The sequence below is a fragment of the Astyanax mexicanus genome, chromosome 18, assembly GCF_023375975.1.
Source record: "Astyanax mexicanus isolate ESR-SI-001 chromosome 18, AstMex3_surface, whole genome shotgun sequence".
Classification (NCBI taxonomy): Eukaryota; Metazoa; Chordata; class Actinopteri; order Characiformes; family Acestrorhamphidae; genus Astyanax; species Astyanax mexicanus.
The window spans coordinates 30,694,971-30,713,415 of NC_064425.1; the positions used below are offsets into that span (position 1 = coordinate 30,694,971).

General features: G+C 37.5%; 1 protein-coding gene across 1 annotated transcript; it reads right to left on the minus strand.

Moving 5' to 3' along the window:
* Nucleotides 1–3,538: 3,538 nt before the first annotated feature.
* Nucleotides 3,539–6,493, minus strand: or95a1 (odorant receptor, family 95, subfamily A, member 1). Its single transcript, XM_022686940.2, has one exon. It carries the CDS (start codon nucleotides 5,841–5,843, stop codon nucleotides 4,908–4,910), a length of 936 nt encoding a protein of 311 aa, XP_022542661.1. The 5' UTR covers nucleotides 5,844–6,493; the 3' UTR covers nucleotides 3,539–4,907.
* Between the last annotated feature and the right edge of the window lie 11,952 nt (nucleotides 6,494–18,445).

Below are 18,445 nucleotides of genomic sequence, written 5' to 3' on the forward strand. Positions count from 1 at the left end.
TTCTGGATACTTAATTCTTTTGGCATTATTAGAAAATGCTAACTAATTAAAATAAATTTAATATCACTTCAGAATGCACTGGTATTATCAAAAATGACTCTCTTATTCTTTCTCTCTCTCTCTCTCTTTCTTAGACAATGGTGGGATTGTTATGGCATTATATCAAATAGATAATCTACTGCACAAAATCTACAGTAAGATGAGTGAATTTTCTTCTGATTTCTATGAGTAATGTACGTGTGAATTAACATAAGCGTTGGAAACGTGTCTTTCTCCCCTTCTCTGTGCTATTTCAGCGTGCTATCAATCTGCGCGTTTGTTTACCGTAATATCGCGCGTATACGCGCATAAAATTTAAAGGGTGGATGACTTGACTGTGAGTCTCCGGATAGCGGATAGCATATTGACACCGATGCGCAGTTGGGGCGATGAGGGAGGAGAGAAATCAGGTCGGACAGTCTCTACCTGCAGCCCACGCGAAATACAGCAGATCTCGCGGTGTGGCTTTTAAAAAAGGAATAAAAGTAGAAATTCCTCAGATATTAAAGCATTGAACTGCACTGATATGAGCTACAATAACAGCTATGGATAACAGCTAGTTTACTATTAGGATACATTGTAAATGATAGGCACTGAGTACTGTGTATTGTTTATATGAGAGGAAATTGTATTATTTCAAAACAATTTAATATTTTTTTAACCTACCTGTCCTACCTAATATTTAAATGGTATTCTGTATTAATATAAATAAATATTAATTTAGGTCTGCATTTTCCTCTTTAACAACAACAACAACAACAAAAATACTACTACTACTACTACTACTACTACTACTACTACTAATAATAATAATAATAATAATAATAATAATAATAATGGCAATAAAAGCAACACTAATTTTAGTTAGAATTTAGAGAGAGGTTAGAAATTTTATATTTTTATATTTATATCAAATGACACAAAGATTATCCCCACATCATAATAATGTACATTATTTAGTTGATTTATATTAGATTTATATTATATATTTATATATAACAGCGTCACAGGTGCATATGGGGACTTTCTAGCCAATAGGGATTAAGCTATTTTGTCATCACGCCGTCTCTCACTCCTGCAGCTCAAAAAAAAAAAAAAACGCGAACAAAAAAGTCGAACAAGCCTATTGTGTTTTACCAGGGGTTTACTGATGTAAACCTGACCCACTCTTAGCACTGTCCATTCTATATCAAGAGAGGGGTGATAGTGGTAATATATATATATATATATATATATATATATAGCAGATATTTGAAGATATTTTAAATACAATATATTGTGGGCCCTGAGGAGTAGATTGACATAATTATAGGGAAATAAAATGCATATTTGTGTGTAAATCATCTGGTGGCTCAGGAACTGATGATGCGATTAGAGGAGCTGCTGGAGGAAGAGAAGTACGTATTTGAGGAGGCGCAGCAGAAAAAGAGGAGAAGAACTGAGAATAGATGTTGTGGAGCAACCGCAATCTCCAGACAGCTTTCAGAGGGGCTCTGGTGCGTCTCTGGAGCAAAAAAGAGCTGAGCAAAAGAAGAGAAGAGGAGATAGGAGGAGTAAAATTATAGGGAAGAGAGAATGAGGAGAAGTGAAGGAGAACAGTGGAGGAAAAGAAAAGAAGAGTAAAAAAAGGAACAAAAGCGCCATCTTCTGGAGAGAGAGCGAAACAAGAAAATAGAAGATAAGAGAAAGAAGCAAAGAGGGTGGAGGATGAGAGGAAACAAAATGAGGAGGAAGAAAGGAGAAAAAGAGGAGAGGAAAGAAGAGGAAAAGAGGAGAGCTGAGAATTAGGAGAGGACAAGAAAGGAGAAGGATCGGAGAAAAAGTATGGATGAGAAGTGGATAGCAAAGGAAAAGAAAAGGGCTGGGATTAAAAAAAAGAGATAATAAAGAAAATAAAGAAAGATGAGCATAAAAGGAAAAGAATGAATGAGGTAGGCAAAGAAGAAGAAAAGAGGAGAGTTGAGGAGAAGATATAGGCTGCGTCCAAAATCGTGTGGTTTCATACTAAACAGTATGCAGAAGCATACTGAGCGGTAATGCTCAGGTTCTACTTTATATTAGTCTGTGTGTTCATAATAAGGATAGAAGGTTACTTTATAAACTACAGTAGAAATGACACAAATGGTTCAAATACATCCTCTGCAATAAAAATTAATTATTACTTTTAACACATTTTAACTAGGGGTGCCAATAATTATGGAGGGCGCTGTAGTTAATTATATTTAGCCAAAGTTGATTATATTATATATATTATATTTTTTATTATATTATAAGATTATATTTAACCATATTTAAATATAGTTAAATCTAGTTAATAATATTTAACCATACATAACAATATTGAACCATAGTTATTAACATTTAACCATACTTAACAATATTTAACTATAGTTAATATTTTACCATATTTAACACTTTAACTCTAGTTACAAACATTTTACCATAGTTAATAATACTTATTTACATGTACCAAAGTGTAACTGTCACACCTGCCCATACTGCACCTTTAAGGTCCAACTCTTCTGAGTATTAGAGGCTGACTCCTCCCCTCCCACACACCTGTGGGAGATTACCATCAGCAGGACTATATATATTGGGACTCATGCATTGCCTGGTTGCTAGATATTGCCACATTGTGTCTTATCCAGCGTTCATATTGTTACTGTTTTCCTGTTTTTTTTTTTATCTTTTGCTTCTCCTTTGACTACAATTTTTGCCTAGCGCATACTTTCTGTTTTTTGGACTTTTGCCTGTTTTTGACTTCGTTTTTTTGCCTTGTGATTTGGATTAATAAACATGTCTGTGTTTGCATTCAAACTCCCTGGTTGGTTTCTGACAGTAACCATATTTAACTATATTTAACCGTAGCAAATAACATTTTATATTTAACCAATTAGTAAAGTAATGATTTTATTATAATAATTTATTCATTAGTTTATATTTAATTAGTTAATATTTTATATCTAACCATAATATTTAACCATATTTAACATTATTTAAACATAGTTATAATTATTTAACCATTAGCATTAGCAAGTCTTTTTATAAACACTACAAATAATTACATCATTAAAAGTTTACCATTGTTAATAATAACTAACCATATTTAACAAAATTTAACCATACTTAACATTATTTAGACATAGTTAATATTTAACAATATTTAAATATTTTTAGATAATTGATAGACAATAGTATCTGACCATAGTTAATAATATCTAAGCATAGTTCATAATATTTAACCATATTTACCAATATTTAAACATAGTTATGTCTATTTAACAATGTCATCGTTTACATTCATTATCTGCTCATTTTAGAGCACAGATTTGACTAAAACATACACTATAAAATATACCATAATCTTTGCATACACCAGCTTTTAGTTACAACTTTCATTCACTTACTGTATTTCCACTTAGAAAGTGAATAAAATCAGGACAAACTTCTGCACGTCTTAACTTACAATCTCTTTATTAATATAGTGAGTATAATGAGCATTCTCTTGTTTATGAACCATTTAATAACAAGCATTACAGAACCACAGCCTTCACTATAGAAACCTTTTTAACTGCCTTTTAAATGTGGTATAGAATTCAACATCAGATAAAATCATTACAATTATTTCATATCAGGTTTTGAAAAATGTGATTAATTACTTTTCTGTTCCCATTTGTTTGCTTTCTCCATAATGTAAAACAGTTTTTAATATTGCATCAGAATACAACATTCAATTTCATGCATTATTGAAACGTTTGGGGGGTGTCAGTAAGTTTTTGTGATGCAGCATTTATGCAGAAAAGTACACTAAGATATTAGACATGTAATATATGCCACATCGTTTACAGGGATATTCATGCATTTTTTTTTTATAAGACAATGTTTATAACCACATGCTGCACACATTACAAAGGCATGGCTGTGCAAGAAGAGGGTACATAAACAGATCAACAGAATTGCTCCAAAATGACGTGAAATAAAAGCTTTTTACATTACTATTTACATATTTAAATGCAAGCAATAATATTTCTGAACATATTAGCTGCTCACACTTGAAGTTCCATTTCAGGACCTAATTCGTACAGACGATGATAATGCTTTGGCACAACACTTTAATATCATACATTTTTTTAAAGCATGAAAATTATCTGTACAGTATAAGCTGTTTCTCATATTTACAGAACTAAAAATGCTTATTCCACTGTTTTGCAATTGTACAAAATCCAGTGGACTTAAATGGTACAAACGTTAGCAGTAAACTGACAGAGCTTTTACAGAAAACAAGATTAACTTAAAAACTGAAAAATGTATTGTTAAAAACGAGTGACATATATGAAACAAGTCACTAAGGTAGGAGCTTACCACAAGTCTGTAGCAGTAATGGAAATTAACAGAGATTTGGAAATGGATGTTAAAATTGAGAGTTTCCAAAGTCTTTGTCTGTAGTAAAGCAGTGCTGGAACAGACGGTGTTACTGCTGTTACTCTCTTTTGCAGCATTTACACACTTACACACACACAGCACATTCACACTTTCATCATAATAACTAGAAAAAGAAACAGAAACACAGAGAACTCTGTAACTATTAAAAGTATAATTCTTTTCATTAGAGAAATTACAGATAAAGCCAGAGAGCGGTGAGTACTGTTTTCTACACCTTCAAAAGACTCTGGTAACTGGCACAGAAAGAGGTCTGGCTGACCAACATGGCAACAGCACCTTTAGAGTCTTAACAGTTTCAACAGTGAAGAGAAGCATTTAAAGTCTGACAGGTTATTTGCAGTAAAAAAAATTGTTAATAAAAAAAAAAGTTGATAAGATCAAGATAAAATAAAAAGCAGCTTGTCTGGATCATATGACTTTTATTTTTATGTTTTATTGGGACTGATGCGAGCCTGGCTGCAGGGCATGGCTCGTCTCATGTGGCTCCTCAGGCTCTCGTCCCGCAGGCCGTAAATAAGGGGGCTGAGGAAGCGAGGCACCAAGACAAAGCAGAAGTAGTTGGCGAAGGCGATGTGCTCCGGCGCCCAGTTGACGTACAGCACCATCAGGTTCTCTGTAATGGGGAAGGTGAAGACCATGATGCTCAGCAGCAGCTGGAAGCCGTGCAGCACCACCGTGTGCAGGGCTTTGATGACGGAGGCGCGGTCCTGCCGCATCTTGCGTGTCTCCAGGAGGATGCGGATGTAGGTGAAGAGGATGACCACGGCCACCAGGGCGAAGAAGAGCCCGTTCACCACCACCTTGAACAGAGTCTGAATGGGTGAGGAATTGAGGACCGCGGTCTTGCAGACCACCGGCGTAGACAAAACATCTACGTTGGCTTTGGGGCGCATCAGGATGAAGTCCACTGTGGGCAGAATGCAGCTGACCAGCCACAGGCTCAGCATGATCACCCAGATCCTCTCAGGCCTCCAGGAGACGGGGCGCCGCAGCGGGTAGAAGATGGCCACGTAGCGTTCCAGCGACATGGCGGCCAGGATGAGCGGCCCGTTCTGAAAGGTGGCAGTGGAGAGGAACAGCAGAGGAGCGCAGAAGACGATGGCAAAGTTGACATTGGCCATGACGAAGAGGAAGAGCAGCACGGAGGAGAGCAGCTGCAGCGTGTCGTTAACCAGCATGTAGGCAAACAGGATATAGCGGGAACTGTCGAAGAACTGCCGGTGGGAGGCGAAGGTGTGCAGCATCAGAATGATGCAGTAGAGGAAGACGCAGAAGAACGGGATGACCACGCAAACCTTCACAATCACAGACACGTTCTTGCCGGTCGTTGAGTTTACCGCCACCTCACTCTGATTTTGCATTGTGGCGAAACTTCTTCACAGCCTCAGTTCCCACAATTCTGCAAAACAAACAAAGAAACATATGTGCACCAGAACAATAAGCCTCCTAGCTAAAAAAGAACATTTTGAAAAGGTTCTAGGATGGTTTGTCTGAATTGTTGCAGAAATACATTCTGAAAACATGGGACATTTTGATGGTTGCAAAATTATGTTTGTATCATCATTTTATTAGATACTTTCTCCTAGCTAGACAAATACTAACATTAAGTGAAAGTAAAATTCCCAAAACTAAACGTTATAAATGTACACAAGTTGAATCAAAGTTACTTAAATGTTCATAAACATTAAATAAACACGCTCTAAGAACATCCAGATAACTTGATAGATTGAATGTTTTATTAAACAAATATTGTTAGCTGGGTTCTCGTCTGTTCAGGGTAATCATAATCGGGTTCTTCTTCACCCTAATGGCTCAAATCAATGCATCAAATTCCAAACTACAACCTCAAATCAGAACATCTTGGGACTGCAGGAAAAGTACAAATACAAAAATAAATACAGCCAGAAAGGTTAAGTTACTGAGGAGTAAAGATGGGCAGAATCTATAATTTATAAGAAATGCGTGAGAAAATGTGATAACAACCATATACTGTTACAAACCCTAAGACATGTTTGCAGGAATAATGGGACAAAATAACTGAAACACTTCATCACACAGAATTGTGAGTGTTGTGAAAAGGAATGGCGACATTGTAAGTGAATAAATGGTTTTGTTTTACAAATAAATTAACCACAATATATTTTTATATATTTTTTACTACAGACTCAAATTTGACACAGCAAAAACAGAGTACAATCAGGCTAATGTTAACCCTGCCAACATCACTTCACCATAAATACACTTAACTCCAGTGTAAGAAAATGCCATTATTAGACACATTATAACAGTGTTTAACAATAGTCACAATTTGCACAGAACCATTTTTAAGAGTTTTCTCATGTATATAAAGAACCATGTAGACATTTAAATGATTGGTTGGGTTGCCATGGTCCTATTTAGAACCACTGCCTGTACTAAAGAACTTTAGAAAAATATATTATTCAAGAAATTATTGCAATATACTCAAACATGTATAAAGTACAAGAGACCCAGACTTGAGTAAAAGTGCTCTATCAAAAAAGTGACTTGAGAAGAAGCTGAAGTGTTCTTTAAGCTTCACACCTAAGTGGAAGTTCAAAAGTATTTTACATTTTATTAGTTATGTAGAGTATTGAAGTAAAAATAATACTTCATTAGATACAGATACAGCATTATACTACTTAACTACAGTAGTGAAGTACTTCTACTTCCGTACTATACATCTCTGTATAAACTTTATTATTGGTATTTTAAATGGTACAAAATTAGCAGTAAATTGACAGGGCTTTTACAGAAAACAAGATGAACTAAAAACTATATTGTTAAAAACTATATTGTTATATATGGAAGTGGAAATGTTAAAAAGTAGAATTTTTTTAAGTCTTTGTCTGTAGTAAAGCAGTGCTGAAACAGATGGTGTTACTGCTGTTACTCTCTACTGCAGCATTTACACACTTATACACAGCACATTCACACTTTCATCATAATAACTAGAAAAAGACAAAGAGAAAACACAGAGAACTCTATGGGTCTGTAACTATTAAAAGTATAATTCTTTTCATTAGAGAAATTGCAGATGAAGACAGAGAGCGGTGAGTACTGTTTTCTACACCTTTAAAAGACTCTGAAAACTGGCACAGGAAGATGTCTGGCTGACCTACATGGCAACAGCACCTTTAGAGTCTCAGTTTCAACAAGGAGGAGAAGCATTTAAAGTCTAACAGGTTATTTGCAGTAAAAAAAAAGTCATTGATAAGATCAAGATAAACAGAATTATTGTCATTTTAACAGAATAATAATGTAATAGCATAGTAGTGCAGTAAACCTACAAAAATAGCCATTATCTTTTATTACACTGGGATTGGCATGTGAACAGTTTTAAATATCATAAACCATCATTCACGATAACGGGTTTAGCATGATAAGTAAACACAATAAAAATGATAGAGGTCACGTTCATATATTAAACAATAAATTGATATAGTATTCACAGGGCAGGCCTAGTTAATGGTTTAAAAAATTGTTAGAAAAATAAATGCGACTTAAATTGAACTGAAATAATTCCAATACAATAAACTTCAGTTCTAGAGCAGAACATGATTTATTATGTTTATTATAAATCATTACCTGTGACTACTTACCACACAGCATCCGCTGTTCTGAAGCTATAGGGTGGTTTGTGACGAAGTGCTTTATATATTTCAGCATAGCGTTAGCTTTAGGGCTAACAACCAGCTATTCCCGCTGATTCTCAGGGGATTCATTCATTTCACGCTATTGTCAAAACACATTACGTTCATAATTAACAATACACCAAACATTTACACTTCCTGTTTCTACTGGGGACGCTAATGACCTTTGCTGCTTTTGCTAAAACATTAGTTTCCACATGAGCAGAGCTTAATAAAAATAATAATAATAATAATAATAATAATAATAATAACAATAAACATGTTGTTGTTGTTGTTGTTGTTCTTCTTCTCCTTCTTCTTCTTCTAATTATTATTATTATTATTGTTATTATTGGCCTACAGATGTTTGAAATCACTACAGAATAAATAAAGTCTAAAAGCATAAATATCTAAAGATTAGGATTGGCTCTGCCCTCTGTAAAGTAAATACTGTACTCTAGATCTACAGCAGTTAAACTCTGAGACTCTCCTACAGGTCCATCATTAATACAGATTTGTTCACTTATGCTAATCTTGCTAACAGCTAGTGAAAACATAAAGTCACTAATTAGTGATGATTATGTTCTCATTTATCAGTATTCCCTTAAGTATAATATATTAAAACTCTGACTCTGGTTGTAATGGTCAATAGTCAAATGGCTTCACCCAACATCCTTCAGGATCCATGAATGACTCTTTTCTGTCCTCCACTGAGAACAATAAAATAAAAGATCTTCACATGATCAGTCTGTTCCAGGGTAAAAGTGCATTCATCCACCAGGGGGAGCTGACAGCTTTACTGGGTCTGAAAAAAATGAAAATGATCAAAACTCCAGCTCAGGGAAAGTCATTAATACAGTACAGATCCAGAGGCCTACAGAATATATACCAGGAGCACTAAAGATGTTTAACTGCTCAGTGGTGGTCAAATCTGTATGAGTTGGTATGGGTTGGTGTGCATATGTGTGGGTCTGTATAGTTTGGTGATGGTCTGTATGGGTCTGTCTGGGTTGGTGTGCATATGTATCAGGTCTGTGTGGTTCAATATGGGTCTGTGTGGTTGGTATGGGATTGTGTGGTTCAATATGGGTCAGTGTGAGTCTTTTTGGTTGATATGGGTTTGTGTAAGTCTGTAGGGGTTTTTGTGGGAATTTATGGGTCTGTGTGGGCGACATGGGATTGTGTGGTTTCGTATGGGTCGGTGTGGGTCTATGTGGAACACTATGGGACAGTATGGGTCTGTGTGGGTCAGTATGGGTATTGTGTGGGTCAGTATGGGTCTGTGTGGATTAACATGGGTATGTTTGGAACACTATGGGTCTGTCTGGATCAGTATAGGTCTGTGTGGGTCAGTATGGGTCTGTATGGGTTTGTGTGGAACACTGAGTCAGTATGGGTCTGTGTGGATCTGTATGGGTTTGTGTTGGTCTGTATGGGTCTGTGTGGGTCAGTATGGGTCTGTGTGGATCTGTATGGGTTTGTGTTGTCTGTATGGGTCTGTGTTGGTCTGTATGGGTCTGTGTGGGTCAGTATGGGTCTGTGTGGGTGGGTGTGGAACACTGTGGGTCAGTATGGGTCTGTGTGGATCTGTATGGGTCTGTGTGGATCTGTATGGGTATGTGTTGATCTGTATCGGTTTGTGTTGGTCTGTGTGGGTCAGTATGGGTCTGTGTGGATCTGTATGGGTTTGTGTTGGTCTGTATGGGTCTGTGTGGGTCAGTATGGGTCTGTGTGGATCTGTATGGGTCTGTGTGGATCTGTATGGGTATGTGTTGATCTGTATCGGTTTGTGTTGGTCTGTGTGGGTCAGTATGGGTCTGTGTGGATCTGTATGGGTTTGTGTTGGTCTGTATGGGTCTGTGTGGATCTGTATGGGTTTGTGTTGGTCTGTATGGGTCTGTGTGGGTCAGTTTGGGTCTGTGTTGGTCTGTATGGGTATGTGTGGAACACTATGGGTCTGTGTGGGTCAGTATGGGTCTGTGTGGATCTGTATGGGGTTGTGTTGGTCTGTATGGGTCTGCGTGGGTCAGTATGGGTCTGTGTGGGTCAGTATGGGTCTGTGTGGGTCAGTATGGGTCTGTGTTGGTCTGTATGGGGTTGTGTTTGTCTGTATGGGTCTGTGTGGGTCAGTATGGGTCTGTGTGGGTCAGTATGGGTCTGTGTGGCTCAGTATGGGTCTGTGTTGGTCTGTATGGGGTTGTGTTGGTCTGTATGGGTCTGTGTGGGTCAGTATGGGTCTGTGTGGAACACTATGGGTCTGTGTGGGTCAGTATGGGTCTGTGTGGGTCAGTATGGGTCTGTGTTGGTCTGTATGGGTCTGTGTGGAACAATATGGGTCTGTGTGGAACACTATGGGTCTGTGTGGTTCAGTATGGGTTTGTGTGGGTGTGTATGGGTTTGTGTTGGTCTGTATGGGTCAGTATGGGTCTGTCTGGGACAGTATGGGTCTGTGTGGGTCAGTATGGTTCTGTGTGGATCTGTATGGGTCTGTGTGGGTTTGTGTGGAACACTGTGAGTCAGTATGGGTCTGTGTGGATCTGTATGGGTTTGTGTTGGTCTGTATGGGTCTGTGTGGGTCAGTATGGGTCTGTGTGGATCTGTATGGGTCTGTGTGGGTCAGTATGGGTCTGTGTTGGTCTGTATGGGTCTGTGTGGGTCAGTATGGGTCTGTGTGGGTGGGTGTGGAACACTGTGGGTCAGTATGGGTCTGTGTTGGTCTGTATGGGTCTGTGTGGGTCAGTATGGGTCTGTGTGGGTGGGTGTGGAACACTGTGGGTCAGTATGGGTCTGTGTGGATCTGTATGGGTTTGTGTTGTCTGTATGGGTCTGTGTGGGTCAGTATGGGTCTGTGTGGATCTGTATGGGTCTGTATGGGTCTGTGTGGGTCAGTATGGGTCTGTGTGGATCTGTATGGGTCTGTGTGGGTCAGTATGGGTCTGTGTTGGTCTGTATGGGTCTGTGTGGGTCAGTATGGGTCTGTGTGGGTGGGTGTGGAACACTGTGGGTCAGTATGGGTCTGTGTTGGTCTGTATGGGTCTGTGTGGGTCAGTATGGGTCTGTGTGGGTGGGTGTGGAACACTGTGGGTCAGTATGGGTCTGTGTGGATCTGTATGGGTCTGTGTGGGTCAGTATGGGTCTGTGTGGGTGGGTGTGGAACACTGTGGGTCAGTATGGGTCTGTGTTGGTCTGTATGGGTCTGTGTGGGTCAGTATGGGTCTGTGTGGGTGGGTGTGGAACACTGTGGGTCAGTATGGGTCTGTGTGGATCTGTATGGGTTTGTGTTGTCTGTATGGGTCTGTGTTGGTCTGTATGGGTCTGTGTGGGTCAGTATGGGTCTGTGTGGGTGGGTGTGGAACACTGTGGGTCAGTATGGGTCTGTGTGGATCTGTATGGGTCTGTGTGGATCTGTATGGGTATGTGTTGATCTGTATCGGTTTGTGTTGGTCTGTGTGGGTCAGTATGGGTCTGTGTGGATCTGTATGGGTTTGTGTTGGTCTGTATGGGTCTGTGTGGGTCAGTATGGGTCTGTGTGGATCTGTATGGGTTTGTGTTGGTCTGTATGGGTATGTATGGAACACTATGGGTCAGTATAAGTCTGTGTGGGTCAGTATGGGTCTGTATGGGTGGGTGTGGAACACTGTGGGTCAGTATGGGTCTGTGTGGATCTGTATGGGTCTGTGTGGATCTGTATGGGTTTGTGTTGTCTGTATGGGTCTGTGTTGGTCTGTATGGGTCTGTGTGGGTCAGTATGGGTCTGTGTGGGTGGGTGTGGAACACTGTGGGTCAGTATGGGTCTGTGTGGATCTGTATGGGTCTGTGTGGATCTGTATGGGTATGTGTTGATCTGTATCGGTTTGTGTTGGTCTGTGTGGGTCAGTATGGGTCTGTGTGGATCTGTATGGGTTTGTGTTGGTCTGTATGGGTCTGTGTGGGTCAGTATGGGTCTGTGTGGATCTGTATGGGTTTGTGTTGGTCTGTATGTGTCTGTGTGGGTCAGTTTGGGTCTGTGTTGGTCTGTATGGGTATGTGTGGAACAATATGGGTCTGTGTGGGTCAGTTTGGGTCTGTGTTGGTCTGTATGGGTATGTGTGGAACAATATGGGTCTGTGTGGGTCAGTATGGGTCTGTGTGGGTCAGTATGGGTCTGTGTGGGTCAGTATGGGTCTGTGTTGGTCTGTATGGGGTTGTGTTGGTCTGTATGGGTCTGTGTGGGTCAGTATGGGTCTGTGTGGGTCAGTATGGGTCTGTGTGGGTCAGTATGGGTCTGTGTTGGTCTGTATGGGTCTGTGTGGAACAATATGGGTCTGTGTGGAACACTATGGGTCTGTGTGGTTCAGTATGGGTTTGTGTGGGTGTGTATGGGTTTGTGTTGGTCTGTATGGGTCAGTATGGGTCTGTCTGGGACAGTATGGGTCTGTGTGGGTCAGTATGGGTCTGTGTTGGTCTGTATGGGGTTGTGTGGGTCAGTATGGGTCTGCGTGGGTCAGTATGGGTCTGTGTGGGTCAGTATGGGTCTGTGTGGGTCAGTATGGGTCTGTGTGGGTCTGTATGGGGTTGTGTTGGTCTGTATGGGTCTGTGTGGGTCAGTATGGGTCTGTGTGGGTCAGTATGGGTCTGTGTGGGTCAGTATGGGTCTGTGTTGGTCTGTATGGGTCTGTGTGGAACAATATGGGTCTGTGTGGAACACTATGGGTCTGTGTGGTTCAGTATGGGTTTGTGTGGGTGTGTATGGGTTTGTGTTGGTCTGTATGGGTCAGTATGGGTCTGTCTGGGACAGTATGGGTCTGTGTGGGTCAGTATGGTTCTGTGTGGATCTGTATGGGTCTGTATGGGTCTGTGTGGATCAGTATGGGTCTGTGTGGTTCTGTATGGGTTTGTGTGGTTCTGTATGGGTCTGTGTGGGTCAGTATGGGTCTGTGTGGTTCTGTATGGGTTTGTGTGGATCAGTATGGGTCTGTGTGGGTCAGTATGGGTCTGTGTGGGTCAGTATGGGTCAGTATGGGTCTGTGTGGGTCAGTATGGGTCTGTGTGGTTCTGTATGGGTTTGTGTGGATCAGTATGGGTCTGTGTGGGTCAGTATGGGTCAGTATGGGTCTGTGTGGGTCAGTATGGGTCTGTGTGGATCAGTATGGGTCTGTGTGGTTCTGTATGGGTGTGTGTGGTTCTGTGTGGGTCTGTATGGGTCTGTGTGGGTCAGTATGGGTCGGTGTGGATCTGTATGGGTCTGTGTGGGTCAGTTTGAATATGTGTGGGTCTCTATGGTTTGGTGATGGTCTGTATGGGTCTGTCTGGGTTGGTGTGCATATGTATCGGGTCTGTGTGGGTCTGTATGGGTCTGTGTGGATCTGTATGGGTCTGTGTGGGTCAGTATGGGTTGGTGTGGGTTTGTATGGGTTTGTGTGGATCTGTATGGGTTGGTGTGGATTAGTATGAGTTTGTGTGGGTCTGTATCGGTCAGTATGGGTCTGTATGGGTCTGTGTGGGTCAATATGGGTCTGTGTGGGTTTGTATGGGTTTGTGTGGATCAGTATGGGTCTGTGTGTATCTGTGTGGGTCAGTATGGGTCTGTATGGGTCTGTGTGGATCAGTATGGGTTTGTTTGGATTAGTATGGGTCTTTGTAGATTAGTATGGGTTTGTGTGGGTCTGTATGTGTCTGTATGAGTTTGTGTGGGTTGGTGTGGGCCTGCAAAGAGAGTCTTGTCGAGTATAGAATTAACTTTATAAAGCCCGCTCAGGGTATCTGGGCTCAAAGATCGGGAATTAATAAAATCAATCCTAGTGCTCTCTTTAGTGTTATTTCCAAACTGACTAAAGCTCAGGTGGATACTGAACCTTACATCCCAACCATTCACACCTGCAATGCCTTTATGGACTTTTCATCTATACAGCTCTGGAAAAAAGACGATTCAAAAATTAGTTTCTTTTATTTTACCAAACTATACTTAAGAGGAAGATGGATGATCACAAGCCACAAAAGCTGAACTGCTGAACTGCAAGCTGAACTCCTGTTTGCACCAGGAGTGGCATAAAGTTATCCAAAAGCAGTGTGTAAGACTGGTGGAGGATAATTGTGAACCAGGGTTATTCCACCAAATAATACTTTATGAATATCAACTTGTTTCCTTTGCATTATTTGAGGTCTAAAAGCTTTGCATCTTCTTTTGTTATTTCAGCCATTTCTCATTATTTTGCAAAATAAATGCTTTAATGGCAATCTTATTACTTTTAAATTGGGGAAAATGTTGTCTGTAGTTTATAGAACAAAACAACAATGTTCTTTTTACTCAAACATCTAGCTATAAATTGTAAAATCAGAAAAACTGATTCAGAAACAGAGGTTTTCCAGAGCTATATGTTAATTTGACTAATTCCTGTCTTCTGTGTAGTGTTGGGCTACACTGTATATGAGGTATTGAGTGTATTCCCAGTTTAAATATAGGTTAAGTAATTAACCAGAAGGTGTTAAACTCAGCCCTGGGTTGTACTCCAAACTATATGGGGTCTTAATGGAACTTAGGTGGGACCAAGATGGGCTGTAATAATGGGACCTATGTGGGAAGGCCAGTAACAACACAAACAGAAGAAACCCTGTCAGAGCTCCCCATTCCCACCTGGCCCAGGTGTGCTTGTATATTAGACACATGCATGAGAGAAAATAAAACGGATTAAATATGATTTCTGTGTAATCTGAAGTCTTACAAATATGATCAATAGGCAAAAAATCTTGTTTTTCTTGTTAATATAAAATATAAAAATCTCAATATAAAATAAATTAAGATTTTGTAAAATAAAGAAAATCTGTGAACAGTGCAGTGCAGAAGTTACTCTGATTGATTATTAACTGGTATATTTGGGGTTTGGCCGATTTGCACAGATGTTATTTGTTCTAAATGTTCATTCCCCTGTCCGGCCTCTGACTTGCGTCACTGGCAAAGACAGCAGGGTTACCGCAGAACAAACACACTGACTTCAGTATCAGAGACAAACCATCCCATCAGCATTTTTCCTAAGGGTGGCGAGGACATTATATATTTATTTAAGCTCTTTTAAAAAAAATTCAAGTCAACATTACTCTCTTACCTTTTTCATTAAGTAAGATGAGCTCATTAACATGAATGTGCATGAATGGAATCTGTCTTGCTATAAAACAGTGTTTTTGTCTGAATATTCTTTAAAAATAAATTATTTTGCCCATAAACCTTCTAACTGCAGCAAAAATTAATAAAAAAAAATTATTGAAGAAAAACAGCTTTCATGTCAAATCTTGAAATAAATATGTGCAGCTGCAATAAAATTGCGGTGTGAACATTAGCAGATGAGACCTTTTTACATTAAGAACTAAAGTGTTCTTTATTTAGACTGCAATATCTTAACATTATTAATATATTATTAATATATTCAGTGTGAGCATTTCTTGTACAAACAGCTCCACGTAATGGATGATCAGCTATGCCTTTAACTCACTCACAGTTCTTAGTTAATTACCTAAAATTAAGTATTCAAGATTAAAAACAAAAAAGTATTTATATCAGTTATCAGAATGTAGAGTTATTTAGTGATGGATTACAAATAGGACAGTATAAATAAATAGTTCTATAATATAGTTTTTAGTTCTATAACAGCTTATAGTTCTATAATAGTTTATAGCTCTATAACGTAGTTTATAGTTCTATTATATAGTTTCTTGCTCTATTATATAGTTTATATTTCTAATATGTAGTTTATAGCGCTAAAATATAGTGTATAGTTCTATAATATTGTTTATAGCTCTATAACGTAGTTTATAGTTCTATAATATAGTTTACAGCTCTGTTATATTTTAAAGTTCTAATTTAGTTTATAGTTTTAAATTAGTTTATAGTTCTGTAATTTAGTTTATATTTCAATAATATAGTTTATATGTGTATAATATAATTTATAGTTTTATGATAGTTTATATTTCTAAATTAGTTTATAGTTTTAAATAGTTTATAGATCAACAATAGTTTATAGATCAATAATAGTTTATAGTTCTATAATATAGTTTATAGTTATATACTATAGTTTATAGTTCTATCGTAAAGTTTATAGTTCTATAATATAGTTTATAGTTCTATAATATAGTTTTTAGTTTTTAATAGTTTATAGATCAATAATAGTTTATAGTTCTATTATATAGTTTATAGATCAATAATAGTTTATAATTCTATAATATAGTTTATAGTTCTATAATATAGTTTTTAGTTTTTAATAGTTTATAGATCAATAATAGTTTATAGTTCTATTATATAGTTTATAGATCAATAATAGTTTATAGTTCTATTATATAGTTTATAGATCAATAATAGTTTATAGATCTATAATATAGTTTATAGTTCTATAATATAGTTTATAGTTCTATAATATAGTTTTTAGTTTTTAATAGTTTATAGATCAATAATAGTTTATAGTTCTATTATATAGTTTATAGATCAATAATAGTTTATAATTCTATAATATAGTTTATAGTTCTATAATACAGTTTTTAATAGTTTATAATTCTATAATATAGTTTATAGTTCTATAATACAGTTTTTAGTTTTTAATAGTTTATAGATCAATAATAGTTTATAGTTTTATTATATAGTTTATAGATCAATAATAGTTTATAATTCTATAATATAGTTTATAGTTCTATAATATAGTTTATAGTTCTATAATATAGTTTATAGTTTTTAATAGTTTATAGATCAATAATAGTTTATAGTTTTATTATATAGTTTATAGATCAATAATAGTTTATAATTCTATAATATAGTTTATAGTTCTATAATACAGTTTTTAGTTTTTAATAGTTTATAGATAAACACTGTTTAATGACTGTCCTCCACTCTATTACACACTTCTACCTACAGCTGCTCCACCGTAGATAAAGTAGGGGCGCCGCCCACAGGACACTGCCCTCAGGATCCCGCCCACAGGACACTGCCCACAGGTGCCGCCAACAGGACACTGCCCACAGCATGCCGCCCACAGGACACTGCCCACAGGATGCCGCCCACATTACGCTGTTGGTGGACTATTCTCAATCCATCAGTGATTCCAGCAGCACTACTGTATCAGATCCACTCGTACCAGCACAACACACACTAACACCTCATACACCACCACCATGCTATGTATCTATACTGTAATATAAAGTGTTACAGTAAATAAACTCTATTATAATATAAAGTACATTGTTAGATAACACACCAGTTCTCTCTATGAAACGTTTGAATTATTAGTCTCCCAACATACAGCAGCAGCCTGTGATCTGCCACTGTAAGGCCATAATTAATAAGAATGGCCCTAATTTTATTTGGAACGTGCATACAAACTTTACCATTATTAATAATATCATGATTCATCTGATATTTAATCATTTTAATAATCAGTTTAGGAGATATTAACCCGAGACCTCATAATAAAAATGTATTAAATCTGTTTTACACATTCTGACAGCTGGTTTAGCAAATCTGGATGTACAGACATATGCAGTGAACTAATGGCTGGTTGTTCTGGTGGGTGAGGAAGTTCCGCAGAGAAATACCAACATTTCCTTAAGCGATTAACACCACTAATATAAATATGATTCCATTTAGCCATTCTTTTATTCACATTTAACTATCCACTATTTAACACTATTAAAAGTATTAGGAAGAAAAGGGTGTAATTAATTGTGATTAAACACAAAACGTTTTTTTTTATGGACTGACACCTGTAGAGTGATTTAAGGGAGCCGAGGGAGTTTGTAAGTGGTGAAGATGTTTTAGTTTTTTATTTGATTGAAATTAAAGTCACATGAATTCAAGTCACTGATTAGACTGAATATTATTGGATATGTATCAGATTTCAAATCTGAAATCACATATAAAAGTGACTTAAATCAGAACTGAAATATGTTTTTGCTGTCCATAGGTAACACACCCCTGGTGAAAACAATATATACTTAATTGTACTTAAAACATATTAAGAAATGTCTAAGTATGCTGTAAATATAACAGATTTATGAACTTACCTAAAATATATTAAACGTACATTAATATTATGCTTTCATCAAATGTTTGAAAGTAAACTTTAACCATACTTAAAAACAAATACAATATAGTGTATTTTAAATAAATAGATAACTACGTACACATTTAGTTCAATGTAATTCAGAATACTTCTAAAATACTTATTTTCAAATATACGTTTGTACATTTTTAGCAAAGTGTGTTAAACACAACTGTTACAGTGGTTCACTTAAAGTGCAATGTATCATGTAACTTTTTAGAAAGTAAATTAAATTACTACATTGTTAATGTTTTT